Below are 19,242 nucleotides of genomic sequence, written 5' to 3' on the forward strand. Positions count from 1 at the left end.
AATTAAACAGTTAAACTGAATGCTGATTAAAGGCCAAGCGGAAAATTAATACATAATACATTTTTAGCAGTTGCTTGAAAATGCTGACAGATCCCGCCTCTCTCATATTCTTTGGCAGCGCGTTCCACAGTTTAGCAGCGTAGTTAAAGAGGGCTGCACCCCCAATCTTCTTTTCAGACGGGTTTTGTACTTCTAACAATGAATACATTTCTCACTGCGTAGCAATCGGGTGAAGAACAAAATTGTTGTTAATATTGTTGTAAATGATCTAAAAATATATATACATGTGTGTGTGTGTGTGTGTGTGTGTGTGTGTGTAATATATATATACACACACACACACACACGCACGCACGCACGCACGCACGCACGCACACACACACACACACACACACACACACACACACACACACACACACACACACACACACACACACACACACATATATTTATTTATTTATTTATATATTTATACATATTGCATTTGGTTTGATTTTTTTAGGTAAGAGACCTCGTATAACCCCATTAGGGTTTCTTGTCTTTACCTGCACAATCTTTTCATCCACCATTTCCTTTCGTTTACTCTTGATTTTTTTATTTGCAAAAAGAAAAGAGGAAGCAAAAAGAACAATTAGATAGATCAAGTAAGGACATAATGACTAAGACTAGATGAATAAATAACATTGAGATAACAAAACCACATTGCCATCCAAACAAAAGGGACCTCAATAACTAAACACTTTTAAACTAGTGATGCACGATATTGGATCTTTTGCCGATATCTGATGTGCCAATATTTTCCAACTCTTTTAGCTGATTGCCGATGTCTATATGCATTAAATGCACACTTTTTTTCTTTTCTTTTTTATTTCAGAGAACATCAAGTCTCTCCTGTAGTGGAATTAACACATTATTATGCCTACTCTTATTGTGATGGCCCACTGACAGGTGCACACATAAGTACAATGCTTTTCAAAATGTACTCATTCACTTAGGTTATGTAAAAGATGCCATATTTTTATTTATGTAACATTTTATCGGTATGTCATATCGGTAGAAATGTTCGTTTCAGGCCGATTTCATTTTAAAGCCTTCATCAGCCAATAGTGCTGATGTGCTGATATCATCCCTATTTTAAACAGTATAATAATAAAGAAATCTTATATAGAAAACATACCGCCATTGAATCTCTCACAATTCAATACTGCAAAAATCAGACCATAAACATCATCTACATCTACACACAATGGAAGCACCTAATTCAGTCTTGAGTTCGCAGTGTTTTTGCCATTTGTAACATGTTTACCTCGACACCTGAGAGACCCTGCAGCAGAGCACAATGACCTTCTCTGAGGCTGGGGACACATGATGACGTGACGCCTCCAGATTGTCTTGGGACCGTCGCAATCATTTCAATCATGTTTGATTTTTGCGACTCGCATCTGGCCGTGCTCCCGTAGTCTGAGCGGGTCAGTGATTGAAATCTGAACCGCAACTGATAGAGAATGGAATTTCACCATTCCTCATCCGCATTATAATGATTCAAACAGCTTATATAAACCAAATGAATGAAACCAAGAGCCAGAAAGATGTCTCATGAAAGTATATTTAAAACCATACATTCTCTGCAATATGTATTGTCAGAGGGCTGAATCTCAATGTACACATTCTGATACGTTATACAGAGTCAAATATTCAGCAAATGGCTGACAGTTTAACATATGCTTTATACTCAGGGAGAGGAGGAAAGGCAGAGAGGAGGGGGGATGAATGTGTGTCGTGCACTTGAGTCTGACAGGGAAACTGTTATCAGTTGTTATGGAACTCGATGCACTGGACAAGGTCTCAGCAAAAGGAGTAGTCCTCTGCCATGGGTGAATCTATATGTCAGATGTGATGTCATAATGTGTGAGATGTCATGTCACTGTAACTCACTGTAGCATAATTATGTGTATGCAAATATAGCTTATTGATTAGGAAATGCCAATGGAACTTATATATTCTGTCACCAGTTTGTAATTCCAGGAATAACCCCCAAAGCACGGACGGAACTGGTCAAGCAGGAGAACAACCCCCTCTGTCACCAGATTCCCCACATCGAGTTGCCAGGTAAGGTGTTGAAAATTACTTTACACACACGGACACAGATCAAGACGACAAGTAAGATAAACAAAACAGTAGCTCTCTCTCTCTCAATACAGGTTTTAATACCCTTGGTGCATAATGCAAGACTGAAATATAATGGTGAAATTCCATTCTCTATCAGCAACCAAGAGCAAATACGCTGGTGTGAGAAAAATAATAAATACAGGAAGAATGGAAAGAGAAATGCTCTGCTTTCATGTTTGTTTTGCTTTGGTGTTTTAGTAGCGTGAGCGATCATGTTTTCAGTCCAACTCCTTCAAGTGTTTTTAAGCGGAGCAGCCACTTCTATAAGTGACTACGGTATGTGTGTCCGTCCGTTTGGTCAGAGATGTGAGCACGGGACTTGAACAGTGCACCAAGATGTGCACACGAGGACTATGTTTTGGGCGTGATTGACAGGTCGCCGACCACGGACCAATAGGAGGCGGAGCTGCAGCTCTGTGGGAAACCCCCGGTCTTGCGCGAGCTGTGTGAAAACCAAGATGGCAGTGGCCACACTTGGGCTTCAAAACGGGAGTCCGAAAACCAATGGGTGATGTCACGGTGACTTAACGGTCTATGGTTTAGTCTTGCATTGTCTCTCCAGGCTATAACCTCTTCGTACCACTCTACCACCTGTGTCTATTCCACTGAGTACAGAATATCATCCCAAATGGCCAATCCCTGCCTCCCTTTACTGCCAAGATGTCACGTTGCATCTGGGACATCATGGATTACTTGAGCTGCTCAGACCACACAGGGAATGTGTGCTTCCACAAGCTTTACAGTGATGCCGATTATTGGGTGGGGGGAAGGGGGGGTGAGTTTATAGTCTGACAAACCTCCGCAGACCAGCACTGACATCACGTCTGTCTCCATGGCAATATGGAGGAAACGTAGGCTGGTGTCTGGAAGCAGGGCGTACGAGGAGAGAGAGAGAGAGAGAGAGAGAGACTGTGTCGGAAATCCTGAAGGCGTGAGGCGTGAAGGAACATAGTGTCAGGAAGCTACCGGCTCTGAATACTAATAATGGAGACTCTATATAGCTGGTCGGAAAAGCACGTGCACACACACACACACACACACACACACACACACACACACACACACACACACACACACACACACACACACACACTGTTGCCGGTGTCTCTCTCAGTTTTGTCAACAGTCAGTCGGTATCAAGTGAAAAATAGCCTTTGAGCACAAAATGTCACAGGAGCCAATGGTGACATTAAAGCCTATTGGACTAAAGCGTTGGAGTGCTCCCTCCGCAGTGAGCAGAGGAGAGGAGAGAGGGGAGGGGGGGAGAGAGAGGGACAGATGAATAGGATAACCTCTGCACAGATCTGTCCCGGAGCCGCGGTACGAGCGCACGGTCCATTTCACAGCGAGGGGAAAGGGCCGACGGAGGGCTCGCGGTCATTCTGTCACGTACACACAGCGACAGCCAGCATCACATGTCTGCAGGCCCTTTAAATACTGTCTTGTTTTTGACTGCCTTGAGGCTCGAGATGAAAAGCCACTCATCAGACATTCAGACATTCATTACTTTGACTGTAACAACAAAAGGCTGGTTGCGTGTGTGTGTGTGTGTGTGTGTGTGTGTGTGTGTGTGTGTGTGTGTGAACGCACCCTTCGTCTCTGCAGAAGAGTTCAAGCTCACTCCAGTTGCAACAGTCTTTTCAGCAAACTCCTCTCTCTATACTGTAGTGCGAAAAGAAAAGGGAAGGGGAAAAGGGGAATATGAGTATCGTGGAATGGTCGAAGCCATTCCACGATACTCATCTTCCCCTTTTTTCCAGCCATTTCCTGGTTGATTTGCCTGTGTTTCTTGGCAACTGTTGAGAGGTAACACAGAGATTGGGTCAGTGACACACTGAAGTTCAAGGAGATTTATGTTTGGGCCCACATTCTAGATTCAACCTGAATCCAGCCATAGGCGAGCTGTACAGCAAAACCAGGCCAGCCATTCATCAGCCTCCACTCAGGAAGAGTTGTGAGGAATCCCGCACGATGTGACGTTCTCGTATGTCTCAACAGCTCACTTTGACCTTATTTGCTGTAAAGTCACCCGTGTGCAGCAGTGGGCTGTTCACGGCCTCTAGATGGCAGTGGGCTGCTCACGGCCTCTGTACGTGCCAAACTTTGCATTTGAGGGAGTGTGGACTTGAGAGCTGCGTTGTACCTGTTTACCGCACCCGACACACTGGTGCTTCATCAAAGTGTCCTCCGCAGGCCCTCATCCTCTTCTCGTTCTCTTTTAGAAGCACTGAGCTATTGATTCCGCTGGTTTCTCAGCCTGACAGTATGCCTCCCTCTATACAAACAACTACTCCTTCACTAGAGTGTCTTTGCGTGGTTGCACTTCAGATACTTCCAAGATACAGTAGCTGCTTGTGTGTGTGTGTGTGTGTGTGTGTGTGTGTGTGTGTGTGTGTGTTTTGTGGGTAAGCATTGTTGTGTGTGGGTGCATGTTATTTACTGTGAGTCGATGTCTTGATAGCTGCACATATATATGTTCCTGTTATGTGTCTGTGGGCGTGTTTGCCTGCTGGTACACGCGCGTACATCCTCCATCAATTGTTGTTCCTCCCACAGGCCTAATAACCTGACTCTGCCAGACGGGGGCAATACCGCCCCCATCTGGCAGTGTCAGGTTACAGGCCTAATGATTGTCCACCTAATCCAGTCCCAATGCTCTAATTGGGTAAGTGCAGCCATTTTCTCTGATCCAGGGAGCATGGAGATTAGAGGGAGTTGTGTGCTCTGAGCTGCCCAGCACCCAAATGAGTCACGCTGTGGGTACAATGCCTCTCAGAGGGATAGAGGGGGCAGGAGACCAAGGTAGAGCGACCACGCACACAGCACACACACACAAACACTTATAGCTCACCTGGGCCTATCTGACTCAAGGCTATAGCTCACCTGGGCCTATCTGACTCAAGGCTATAGCTCACCTGGGCCTATCTGACTCAAGGCTATAGCTCACCTGGGCCTACCTGACTCCAGGCTATAGCTCACCTGGGCCTATCTGACTCCAGGCTATAGCTCTCCTGGGCCTATCTGACTCCAGGCTATAGCTCTCCTGGGCCTATCTGACTCAAGGCTATAGCTCACCTGGGCCTATCTGACTCCAGGCTATAGCTCTCCTGGGCCTATCTGACTCCAGGCTATAGCTCTCCTGGGCCTATCTGACTCAAGGCTATAGCTCACCTGGGCCTATCTTTACTTTACTTTACTTTACTTTATTGTTTATTTAGACAGGACAATGCACATTAATAAGACAGTTACACATGTACAGAATCATCCATACGTGACAACGGTAAAAGTGCCGGGGTTAGCCGAAGCTAATTTTCACCCGCAGTCCTCGGGACATAAACAACTAAAAATGAGTTGTCATGAAATCATTGTCTGACTCAATGCTATAGCTCACCTGGGCCTATCTGACTCAAGGCTATAGCTCACCTGGGCCTATCTGACTCAAGGCTATAGCTCACCTGGGCCTATCTGACTCAATGCTATAGCTCACCTGGGCCTATCTGACTCCAGGCTATAGCTCACCTGGGCCTATCTGACTCAAGGCTATAGCTCACCTGGGCCTATCTGACTCAAGGCTATAGCTCACCTGGGCCTATCTGACTCTAGGCTATAGCTCACCTGGGCCTATCTGACTCCAGGCTATAGCTCACCTGGGCCTATCTGACTCCAGGCTATAGCTCACCTGGGCCTATCTGACTCGAGGCTATAGCTCACCTGGGCCTATCTGACTCAAGGCTATAGCTCACCTTGGCCTATCTGACTCCAGGCTATAGCTCACCTGGGCCTATCTGACTTCAGGCTATAGCTCACCCGGGCCTATCTGACTCCAGGCTATACCTCACCCGGGCCTACCTGACTCTAGGCTATAGCTCACCTGGGCCTATCTGACTCAAGGCTATAGCTCACCTGGGCCTATCTGACTCCAGGCTATAGATCACCCGGGCCTACCTGACTCCAGGCTATAGCTCACCTGGGCCTATCTGACTCCAGGCTATAGCTCACCTGGGCCTATCTGACTCCAGGCTATAGCTCACCTGGGCCTATCTGACTCCAGGCTATAGCTCACTTGGGTTTATCTGACTCCAGGCTATAGCTCACCTGGGCCTATCTGACTCCAGGCTATAGCTCACCTGGGCCTATCTGACTCCAGGCTATAGCTCACCTGGGCCTATCTGACTCAAGGCTATAGCTCACCTGGGCATATCTGACTCGAGGCTATAGCTCACTTGGGCCTATCTGACTCCAGGCTATAGCTCACCTGGGCCTATCTGACTCCAGGCTATAGCTCACCTGGGCCTATCTGACTCCAGGCTATAGCTCACCTGGGCCTACCTGACTCCAGGCTATTGCTCACCTGGGCCTACCTGACTCCAGGCTATAGCTCACCTGGGCCTACCTGACTCCAGGCTATAGCTCACCTGGGCCTACCTGACTCCAGGCTATAGCTCACCTGGGCCTACCTGACTCCAGGCTATAGCTCACCCGGGCCTACCTGACTCCAAGCTATAGCTCACCTGGGCCTATCTGACTCCAGGCTATAGCTCACCTCGGGCTATCTGACTCCAGGCTATAGCTCACCTGGGCCTATCTGACTCCAGGCTATAGCTCACCTGGGTCTACCTGACTCCAGGCTATAGCTCACCTGGGCCTACCTGACTCCAGGCTATAGCTCACCTGGGCCTACCTGACTCCAGTCTATAGCTCACCTGGGCCTATCTGACTCCAGGCTATAGCTCACCTGGGTCTACCTGACTCCAGGCTATAGCTCACCTGGGCCTATCTGACTCCAGGCTATAGCTCACCTGGGCCTATCTGACTCCAGTCTATAGCTCTCCTGGGCCTACCTGACTCCAGGCTATAGCTCACCTGGGCCTACCTGACTCCAGGTGAAAGGCGTTCAGCCCTGATGTGTGCATCGATGAATGTAGCCGGGAGCCAAACTCCTTGTTGCACTCTACACAATACTCATGGTCAGCCATGCTGCTCCACACATTACTACAGTACTGCTATAGGCTCATATTACACTTTTAAAGATGTGTACACAGTACACTGATGCTCTCTTGTCCCACCTTCAATTGGTGGGACAAGAATTTGTGGGGAGTGGGGACTATATTTGTTGTTGTTGAATTGTTGTCGGTCATCTGCCAGAAGGCACAAGGAATGATCTGTCAATCAGCTGACAGGTGGCCCTTCCCATCCCCTCCCCCCATTCAATTGTATTATTATCCAATAGGAGTGTATGTCATAAATATTGGAGGAGCCAGTGCAAGCAGAACAGTGTTTGTTGGTTAATGGGCACATGACTGTTGGCAGAGCTGCTGCGGCTTGGCACAGGAGGGAGGCAGATATCAGCACTCTGACTCTCCCTGCCTGACGGCTCTCAGAGAGGGAGTGGAGAGAGGAGGAGAGAGGAGTTCAGGGCTCTGACTCTCCCTGCCTGACGGCTCTCGGAGATGGGGTGGAGAGAGGAGAGGAGATGTGAGGAGAGGACTCTGACTCTCCCTGCCTTACGGCTCTCGGAGATGGAGTAGAGAGAGGAGAGGAGATCTGAGGAGAGGACTCTGACTCTGCCTGCCTGATGGCTCTCGGAGACGGAGTAGAGAGAGGAGAGGAGATGTGAGGACAGGGCCGCTTGCTGCTGTCTCTACATGAGCGGAGCCTCTAATGCTCCACTCTACCTTTACAGGAACACTTTGCCGCTTTTCAACCGTATCTCTATCCAAAATCGGGATATAGTGTGAAAAACAGTTTTTTTGAATTCTCTCTGTCTCTGGGGCGCAGCTTCAGGACCTGCTGCTCTTCCAGGAAAGAGCAGCAGGTCTTGAAGCTTTGCCGGCTCGCATGGCTGTTTTTTGAACTACAGATTGTACTTACTTATTTTTGGAAGCCCACATCCACAGACAGCCAGATGAAAGCCTTAACGAGCCATACTAGGGGAGCGGAGATCATGTGCTAAATAAATCAGCATTGGTTTTCCTTGCAGTTCTCCTTTAAGGTTTAAATATACGCAACAGCCAGAAAGGCTTCACTGATGATCTTGTGTGGAGTTTCTTGTTCAAAGCAAAACTCTCCACCACAAAATAAGCGGCCAGCTCAGTTTCCAAAACCCGTAAGTGTTTGTTTCATACACATGATAATTAATCTCGATTAGCAGTGCATGTATTCTGCACTTGGGGAAGTATAAGGCTCACTCATGCGTACACTTGCATTTCCCTGCTCCGGTTTGAGGTGGAAAGGGAGCTATTACATATGCAAGTATCAATCAAGAGAGGCACCAGCTATAATCCCATTAATCAGCATAACTGCCCATAATTGGCTCTCATCAACTCCCTACAGACGCCATCACTCAAGCCTCAACATTATTCCCAGGCCTCTCAGATACAAACGTTGGCTCACTTTCTTGTCTCAGCTGCTTCGGTAGAGGAGTAGGTCCGTCTGCAGTTTTGAGATCTCCGCTGAGTTCACACATATTATGCAGACACTATAGGCGCACATATGCGAGAGTGCGCCCAACTACACACACATACTGTACATACACACCATCGCACACTGAAAGTTACGGTATTATCCAGTAAACGGGCAATGAGTAAATAATCCACCGAAACGTACACTTGCTGCAAACTTGCAGAATCGTCTGCCCACACATACAAAAGCAGGGAGTGCTAAGTGTAACACTATGGCTGACAGAATTCAATGTGTATGAACGCACAGAGATGCAGAATGTGTGTGGGTGTTTAAGGGCGTGTGTGTCGGTTAAGGATATAACGATGTACAGTTTTAAGTACGGTAATACCGCGATATCAGGGCGTCCCGTCCCGGTGGCTCACCTGGTAAAACGCGTACCATTGAGGCTTAGTCCTTCACGCAGGCGACGCGGGCTCCAATCTGACCTGCGTTCAGTTGCTGCATGTCCTCCCCTCTCTCCCTCCCTGCTTTCCTGTTACTGTCTAGCACATACTATCCTATCAAATAAAGGCAAAATGCCCACAAAAATGATCTAACAACAAAAAAAGTTATACTGTGATATCAAGCAACCACGGTTATCGTACTGTAAGCTTTCCCTGTAATACCATCCCCACGTTATGTTGTGCAATATGCACGGCGCCGCACGCAACTACATACAAGTTCATAATGGAGGACCCTTGTGGGGGCGGGATTGATACCATGACATGCTGTATACCGTGATATTTTGGTAGATACCGTACCGCACTGTGAAGTTTCATATCATGACAACCATAGTGTGGGTGTGCGTGACAAGAGACTGTGGGGGAACAAGACGCGTGCACCTCACTTCAGCAACAGATGCGTGTGTTGCTCAAGGGATTTTGCCTTTCCTTCCATCTTATGAGCAGCAACATGGCTCCTCACAGCTGATCCAGACATGTTAGCCATTTAACACTGTCTGTCCCTCGACCATGACAGCACATTCAAATCCAACCCGTGAGTAGTCATTGTGTGTATTTGTTTGTTTACGCGTGTGTTTGTGAGTGAGTGTGCTGTACTTGTTTGTCTTGGGGAGGTGTGCTGCTCATGCCAAACAAAGGAAAATAAGGATTTCTAACCTTGAGCACAAAAAAAGCGTCTTCCTGTGCACTGAAGTGCATTGCAAAACAAAGCAATGCAATTGAAGAGAGGAGAGCAGGGGAGGGAGGTAAAGCAGAGCACAGACAAGTAATGCTTTATTTCTTCAATAAACCGATATTCTAGGTGGCAGTGGAATATGAGAAAAGAGTAGAATGTTTTTCCTTGGTGGGAGAATGTGCAGAGTATCAAAAACAAAGAAAAAAATACACCGCAAATTTTCTCTTCTGTGTGCAGGAATCAAAACAAGCACTAGCATGCATTTTAGGGAATTGGATAATTACATGAAAATTTAACAACTCACTGTTTTTACCATTTAATATTGCACAGTGGAAACATTCTAGGGCAAGGATGGATAACAGAGTGAAACAGAAAGAAGAAAAAACTAAAGGATAAAAAGACACTATTGAACTAACTTGCAGCACATACAGTAGTGAGCAAAGTTGACCATTCAGCACTGTGCTGCTTGTTTGGTATTCGCTGTTCAATTCACCGCTGGCATTGTGTATTGTAGACTATGAAATCACCAGGAGCTGTTTTGAGTTAGGAGTTACAGGCAGAATATCATTACATTCGTCAGTGAATGCTGGCCAAGTTACTTATTTGCAATGACTGCAACCACCATGAGCATAGATATCCTGTCCCGTAATGGGAATGTCTCAGGTTGGTGGTGGTTTTATATCAGTGAGATAATAATTTCAGGCACAAGTTTGTTAATTTTCCAGTATGCACTTGCTACTGTGGATTCTTACATGATATTATCAGAGAAGCAGTTATCATGCGACGTATTCCGCTACCGTGACTAGTAACATAATCCATGGAGGAGATGTGGGTGTCTACAAAAGTTTTGCTAATAAAGGATAAAAAACAACAACATTGTTTTATGGGTAAGAAGGTCAGATCCCCATTCACCAAAAGCCAGGGACTTCATACAGGCACCATGCTTTCCATGTTTTGTGACTTTAACCTGTGGGAGAGCTATATTCTAATCATGTTTTAAGATTAGATGAGATGAAACGATAATGATGCCCGTGGGTCGTCGCAGCAGCAGAGAACAGGCTATACTGTAGATAAGAATAAGACAAACAGAGTACTGAAGATAACATAAAATATAAACACATCAACTGATCATATTGGTTGGCTGTATGGTGTTGACCTTTGACCTTAACTCATTGAGTGCCAATGACGACAATCGTCGCCAATTCAAATAGTAACGTAGAGTGCCAATGACGACGATTGTCGTCAATTGCGTTTTTTGACGGTGGGACGTGGATCAAAGCCTGATCCATCTCCTGTGAAAGTATGGTGGATGTTGAATGTGTAAAAGCTATTTTACGGACCCATTAGGTGGCGACAGTGCTCTCCAGATTAGAGAAAGGCGAGGAAAAAACAGAGAAGAAGTCATGGGGAAACGGAAATCGCATCGGTATGCATCGATATGCATGAAGCATAACGTTAGCTGTGCCTGCAGCAGCCAATCTGCTCCCACAATTGAGCCCCTCCGTCTCCGCTGTGATAGCCCATCCGCATGATTAGTTGTGGAGTTGTTATTATTCTCAACTGGAAGCGATGGGAGCCGGTGACAAATACACGCGGAACGCTGTAAAAAAGCTGGATGTAGCGCACTTTTCAGTGCAGAGCAAACGCAGCAGAGAGCCACCAGAGACACTCCCACGGAGGTGGGGTTTGCAGTTGAGCGGGGTGGGGCACGCAGGGCACCATACAACACCAACCCAGACAGACCCAGACAGCAGGACAGGATTGGCAAACACAAGCTAGAATATCTGATGCCCACCAGCAGTAAATCAAGACCAGCAAGAAGGTGTAGGGTCTGCGCAGCAGGGGCCAGCGCTGCTGGTTGCAGCTAAAAAATATTATTAACAAAATTCCTTTGTTTTCACTGTTTTATCAGAAAAAATATTGGCTTCAGAGTCAGTCATGTCCTTGAAATGCTTCATTTCACAAAAGGCTAATTATCTCAGCTTCTAGTTTGAAACGTCTCTTTTTGGTGAAATCAACCTATCTTCTCCGGCTCATAACTAAAGAACGGAAAATGATATCAAACTTTTTTTTGCTGATGATAGAAGAGAGTCTCATCGTTCTTTGGGCGTGTTCGGTGTTTACATAGTAATATCACACAATATTCTGTGGGCCTCGAGAAATCACTGAAAACGCTCTGAAACTCTGGCACTGGGAGCATCCGTTTTCCAAAAGTGGCTGGCACTCAATGAGTTAACATGGGACTTAATGTGTACATACATACTGTATTTTCTGGTTTCGATTTCTTCTCTGTACACACTGAAGATGGCTGCGCTCTGGAACAAAACATAATTATATACAGTATCTCACGCAGTGGTGGAAATGGCCAGGATTTGCTCTGGGAACCTTACTTACGCAGGGTGGGGGTCCGCGGAAGCGGCGTGGCGCGGCACGGCACACCCCCCACCGATATGGCCACCCCCCACCGATATGTTATTTCTGTATGCTTGAATCTTTTATCTTATTGATTTTACTCATTACCATTACAGCTACATAAAAATCTCTTTCAAAAGTTACTCAAATAAGATTGCCGAGATCTACTGATTATTTCCCCTTATTTTATTCATGACTTGATGGAACATTGTTATTGACACTGCTTATTCAGCTTCCAAATACAAGTTTTCCTACTATTCTCTGCTCCTTTCATGCTGTCCTCTCCATCTATAAGCGATTTTTTTTGTAAGAAAACAAAACTTGGACCGTGAGGAAGAGTTGAAGAGCATTCCCACAGCGTTCCCATGCAATGATTGCTCTGGGAACCCCTTCCCAACCATTCAACGCCATTTCCACCACTGATCTCAGGCAAGAAATCGCCCTTCATTCACTTTTGACAGCGAACCACCCACTCCACCTGTGCCAATAGAGACCTACACACATAAAAAGCCTGATATCAAATCGGCTTTGACATCAAATAAGGTGCGGTGAGCTTCAATCTATTCAATTCACGGCCGGTGTCATGCATAGTAATGCTATTTGAGATAAGTGCGTATACTTGCCAGCGTAATATCATTACCTTCCAAATTGAATAGCGGTAGTGTCAAGCTTATTGGCGCTGATCGCGGCGCGTAATGCTATCATAGACAATCTGACACTGATAGCTTTTCCTCCATCAGCGGGTCACAGTTTGAGTCTCGGCCCCTGCACATTCACTGATGTGCAGGAGATGGAATATTTCATTAAAGGCTTGGTTAAACAGAATCAGAGCCGCGATGTGGCTGTGCGGGTATGGTGGCTAAGCGGACGGAGCGGTTGTTATTATTACCTAAAGCTGCCACGGAGAGAACCGGCTAGATAGATTAGATCTCTGATTGCGGAGGCCTCGCCGACTAGATTATTGCTTCAATATTATGGGGACACGATGGCGAAAATCAGCCCGAGACGTCAGCTGGAGCCTCCCCGCTCATTTGACCAGAGTCGATGGAAAAACACAGGGGAGGCGGGATCAGGAAAAGAACAAATATTATCTCCGCAAAGGACTGGAAACGAGTCGGTGGTTGGAGGAAGTTCCCCCGATAGGGGAGAGAATTATCCCTTTAATCTTACCCGCAAATATTGAAACTTAAAGCTGCATTCAGCGATGTTTTTTCTGTTAAAATAGGTCTAAAACAACTATATATTCCCTTAGGAACCACTATTGTACTGTATGGTATCTGGTGTATGACATTATCATCACAGAGCCTGTCATTCTCTAGAATCAGCTCTGAAAGATGTTGGGGTCGGCGCCAAGTTTTCACCAGTAAACAATGCTCAAATATCCAGATGTATTATTTTGGCAATGTCTGTGTTTGATGGTGGTCTTACTGACAATTGTTTGTCATGTTGCTGGTAAGAAAATATATTGTACGTGAAACTTGTCAGCCCACTTGATTATAAGTACAGCCCATGTTTCTGAGTGAATTGCCCACTTCTATAGAGATTACAATTTCGATAATCTTTCATCAATAAATACATTTATTTTAAAAAGGGTAAAATGTTTGCTTATCAGCAAGGATAACACACACGTGCCACAAGACATTAGTGGCCTTTGCTTTTCCTGTTTTTTTTTTCTTGTAGTTGAACCCCCCCCCCCCCCCCATACAGAAAATAATAACAATTACTGTTTTTGTTGTTGCTACATGTGATGAACTTAAACTAATGAGTGGTCTCTCATGGTCTATGTCTTCCACAGCAGCAAGACTGACGTCTGGACCCCAGGCCCCAGCAGAATACATATATATTGTGCAGCCTTTACTGAATGTTTTTACTGAAAACGGGGTGAATGTAAAAATGTTTTTTGAATATGTAGAAATATTACAATTTACCAGGCAGGCAGTAAAAAGTGTGTAAAATCTTGTGGTTCAGGTCCGGTATACACATTGTAGCTTTTACGTTGTAAACTCGCATTGAGTCCAGTTTTTGTTTATCTTTACAGTGATATGAGCTATAGTTATCAGGGCAAGATGTTAGTTAGCAGGGGTAATAATAAAAAAATCAAGGTCTGGAAAAAATTTCACTTTTTCATTGAAAATGTGTAGGAACCATGATTTACATTACAGAAATTGAAAACAAATTTAAAATACAATAATTACAACAATAAAACAGTGTCAGTGTCTCTAAACCTTAGGAGAAAGCCTACATATTGTCCATAGCTTTGTTGTCAAATTATAGGACACCATACTGTACGGATATATTTACAGATGATGACATAAACTAGAAGTGCACAAATGGAAAATAAGCAAAGAAAAAGGTAATTGTAAGTGTTCATTTAGTATCTCAGCACCATGTACAATACATATTGTATCGATGAAACTCTGGCTGTTGAAATCATCCAAAGTCCACTCCACAGGCAGATCTTCAGACAGGCAGGCAGATCACATTCCAACAAAAATAAGAAGAGATCTTCACTGGACAGATGTAGAAGCAATCTGGATTCAGGTTAACCTGCCACATCTCAAGCCATTATTAGTATGTTGCTGCTATAGGCCACCTAACTGATGCTGCATATCTCAAAAAAATCTGTACAATGCTTCAGAATGTTTCTGACTCAGACAGAGAAATTTACTTTGTGGGAGACTTAAACATAGACTGGCTCTCAAAAACCTGTCCTATGAAAAGAAAGCTTAATGACATTTGCCACTGTATGTAACTTATCCCAAATGGTAAACCTAGCAACCAGAACAAACATCAACAAATCAGGTGTACTATCTTCAACCTGCATAGATCATCTGTTCACTAATTCAACTGATAAATGTTCAAAAATTGTTTCAGTACCAATTGGATTCAGTGATCACAACATGATTGCTATGGCAAGAAAAGCCAAAGTCCCCAAAACAGGGCCGAAAAATTATATATAAAATAATCTATAAAAACTTCTTTATTGAAGACCTGAACAACACACAGTGGGACAGTGTAATTGAGGCTACTCATACTGAAGCTGCCCTACATGAATTTATGAAGTCATTTTCATCTGTCTGTGACAAGCATGTGCCTATAAAAAAACTTACTGTCAGATCTGTCAAAGCACCTTGGCTCGATTCTGACCTAAGAAGCTACATGAAAGAAAGAGATCAACTGAAAAGAACTGCTGTAAATTCAGGGAACTCAGAGGACTGGCTAGCATATCGTTCTTTAAGAAATAAAGTTACCAAATTAAATAAACAAAAAAAAAGGTTATACTACCAATCTAGAATTGAAGAACTAAAACATGATGCTAAAAAACTCTGGAGTACTCTCAATCAAATCATGGGTAAAGATCAAATGGGCAAAACACCATAATTTATTGAGTCGGGCGATGGCTTCATCACCAAGCCCATAGAAATTGCCAATTATTTCAACAATTATAAGTAAAGTAAATACTATAACAAACATAAAACGGCTCTCTCAAATCAAGCAATCTGATTGGTTCACAGCCATTGTATAAATCCCATAACCCACTCCAATAACCCATGGCCATGGGTTATGAGTTGCCATGGCAACTCTCTTACTAAAAGGCTTTGGTTACCTCAAATGACAATGTAGAAAAAACAAATGGCGGAGACAGCTGTCAGATCCTTGTGAATCGATATTAGCTTATAACTTTACTAATACTTCGCAGAAAATTATGTTTTGTACAAGAATAGACGCGGGCTAATGTCTTCTTTGCAAAAAAAAGGCTGTTAACCCCGCATTTAACCCCGCATTTAACCCCGTAACGTTAGTTGGTGTCGGGCTTTGCAGAAAGCTCTCAGCTTCTCAGCAAGCGCTGAGAATGCAGCGCTGCGCTCGAGCTGCGTGTCGGGCTTTCCAGAAAGCTCTCAGCTTGTCAGCAAGCGCCAGGATTGGTCAATGTCAACTTCAGTCTCCAGAACGATCCAATCAAATCACCCGCACGTTCTTGCGGTCCCGCCCTACAGTAGTGTTTCAACTGACTCTACCAGAATGCCATGCCAATCGGACTTATAGTATTATTATTATTATTATTATATTATCATACTTGGAAACCGTTTTATAAAAGCAATATAGCACTCGAGCTGCGTGTGTTGTGGCATATATCCCGCTGCTCAGCAGTTATCCCACTCGGCCTACGGCCTCGTGGGATAACAGCTGATCAGCGGGATATATTTGCCACAACACACTGGCTCTCATGCTATATTGCTTAAATATGCTGCCTGTAAATGGTAAATTATCTGAGTCTATTATAAAAAAATATATCATGCAAGAAAAAGAATGTGAATTTGAATTTTCAGTCACTGATATTCTAGAAATTGAAAAGCTACTGTCTGAATTGAAATGTGACAAACCCTGTGGTCATGACAATTTAGACAGTAGACTCTTAAAGCTAGCAGCTCGAATTGTAGCCAGTCCTATATGTCATATTATGAATTTGAGTCTCAAGGAAGGAATTTACCCTCATGTATGGAAGGTAGCGAAGGTCACTGCTCTACCGAAAAATAGAAAAGATGCATTCATTGGCCAAACAGTAGGCCAATCAGTATTTTACCTGTCTTGGCTAAATTTATGGAAAAAATTGTATTTATGCAAATTCAAAATTACTTTTCAATTAATAGCATCAATTCGGATAATCAACACGCTTATAAAACTGGCTATTCAACATGCACAGCTCTTACACAATTAACAGATGATTGGCTAAAATAAATAGATAATAAATTATTAGTTGGAACAGTGCTGTTAGATGTCATTGATCATGAACTACTCCTTAGAAAACTAACTGCTTATGGTTTTAAACCTTCCGCTATTAATTGGATGAAAAGCTACCTGCTCAACAGACAACAGTGTGTCATGTTTAATGGATCCTTGTCAAGTGTTGAGACACTACAATGTGGGGTGCCTCAAGGAAGTTGCCTTGGGCCTTTATTATATTCAATATTTGTGAATGATTTGCCACATGTTTTAAAAAGCAGATGACACCACAATTTATGTTTCTGCAAAGAATGTTGAAGACCTGAGCAGTCTACTTGAATTGATGCAGATTTCTGAATGGGTCAAGGAAAACAAGTTGAAACTTAATATATCTAAAATGAAATGTATTGTTGTTTGGTCAAAGCATGCTCAAAGAAAGGATCATAAATTATGTATTTCTTTGCAAGGAACTGAGATTGAACAGGTAAAGGAGGCCAGATTGCTGGGTGTTACAATAGATGAAACACTCTCTTGGGCTACTCACATTAATAATATTGTAACAAAAATGAGCAGAAGTATTTCAGTAATTAGAAGGAGTATACATTTTCTAACTAATGCAACTACTAAACAAGTCATGATTTGTTTCCAATTAATAATTGTTTTTGCTTGTGTTTGTTTTATGTATATGTGTGATTTAGAATTATTTTCAACTAATCAGTTTATTGCATTATTTTTATTACTTTTTTCCACTAACATTGTAGAAGATTGTTTTCTGTCAAACTGAACTTTAGAAAGTTGTTTTTGGCAACTTTATTTTCTGTGTAATGTTTCTGGTTATAGTTGTATTATTTGATTTCATTATGTATTTTTATTTTCAATTTTTTGTTTCTTGAATTTTATATTGTAATTTTAGACCCCAGGAAGAATAATCGCTGCTTGAGGCAGTGGTTAATGGGGATCTTAAATAAATAAATAAATCTTCAGACGGACATCCCTGTGTTTGTTTCCTCTGCCACCACAGTGGTTCGTCTGCCTGAAAAAAATGGCAGATGGAGGAGACTACTGTCTCACTGTAGCAAGGCACACAAGCAAGCATTTATTTCTGAAAAAAAGATTTTCGCGGCTACAAGATTGAGCTAGAAAAAGGTGCGTCTGTGTAAACTATTCAGATTTCTCTGAATGGTGAGGGATGCTAACTGCTGCTTTCTGCCATTTTAGCAAGTCCTATTCTAATAACTTGGTCGCAATAACTAATAAATAACTAATTGTCTTTGCTAATGCTAGACATGTTTGCAAAAATTGTTGTAATACTAGCTTGGTTAGCCAGTGGTGTTTATCTACTTGTCTCCTAATGATGGCTAGCTCGGCTAACCTACTAGCTACGCTAGCCATGGCCAGCTATCGATCTAAGTTAGCCATTAGGACACATTTTTAATAGCAAACACCATAATCATACTAAAGTTACCATGCAGGTGTAACGTATCGTCTCTGATTTAATTTCAGTAGGTGGCTGGAAAGTGGCATGGTTGATATTGGGGGGACTCCTCCAAACGAAACCTAATGAATACAGCCGAATTGGGCACATCGCTAAATGCAGCTTTAATATCTGCGTATAGTCCCAAAAATTAGTCCTGCTGCTGTTGGCAAAATTAATGTACCTTTTTAGCACAGTGTCAACCTCTTCCCTGTCCTGCTCTGTTCCGCCTCTTCCTCAGTGCATAGGCCTTGGTTATAGTCCCGAGAGAGGACGCACACACGGTCAGCTGCGGACACCACGGACGAGTAGTAGTTCTGTTTATACTAGTTTCTGGAGTCCGCTTGGATTTGGAGGACACGTGGAGAGAGAGGGAGGGAGGGAGAGAAAGAGAGAGAGAGAGAAGCCAAGTAGCCTAATCATTGCAGCAGATCTGAAAAGCAGGTAAACAACTGTGGAAATAGTAGGGCGTCCGGGTACTGTAGTGGTAGATTGCCTGCCTACCAACACGAGGGTCGCAGGTTCACGCACCCGTATTACCTCGGGCTTGGTTGGGCGTCCATACAGGCACGATTGGCTGTGTCTGTGGGTGGGAAGTCGGATTAGGGGTATGTGTCCTGGTCGCTGCACTAGCGCCTCCTCTGGTCCGCCGGGGCGCCTTTTTGGGCGGAAGGGAACTGGTGGGAATAGCGTGATACCCACGTGCTACGTCCTGCAGGTGAAGCTCCCCGCTGTCAGGTGAAAAGAAGCGGCTGGCAACTGTGCATGTGTCGGAGGAAGCATGGTGCTAGTCTACGGCTCTCCACAGATTGGCAGAGGGTGGAGCAGTGTCTAGGGTAGCAGGGGGAAATTGGCCAAGTACAATTGGGGAGAAAATCAGAAAA

At 44.1% G+C, this 19,242-nt stretch overlaps 1 protein-coding gene across 1 annotated transcript in view; it reads right to left on the reverse strand.

Annotated features, from left to right (window-relative positions):
* magi2a (membrane associated guanylate kinase, WW and PDZ domain containing 2a) overlaps positions 1 to 19,242 on the reverse strand; it is a gene marked incomplete at both ends in the record, with an annotated part of 305,378 nt that overhangs the window by 76,376 nt on the left and 209,760 nt on the right. The window contains one exon of the mRNA XM_083662535.1: positions 2,967 to 3,032. Within this exon, the coding sequence (XP_083518661.1) occupies positions 2,967 to 3,032 (66 nt within the window). The remainder of the gene's footprint in view (positions 1 to 2,966; positions 3,033 to 19,242) is intronic.

Source organism: Poromitra crassiceps (assembly GCF_964638095.1).
Source record: "Poromitra crassiceps genome assembly, chromosome: 2".
NCBI classification, from domain to species: Eukaryota; Metazoa; Chordata; class Actinopteri; order Beryciformes; family Melamphaidae; genus Poromitra; species Poromitra crassiceps.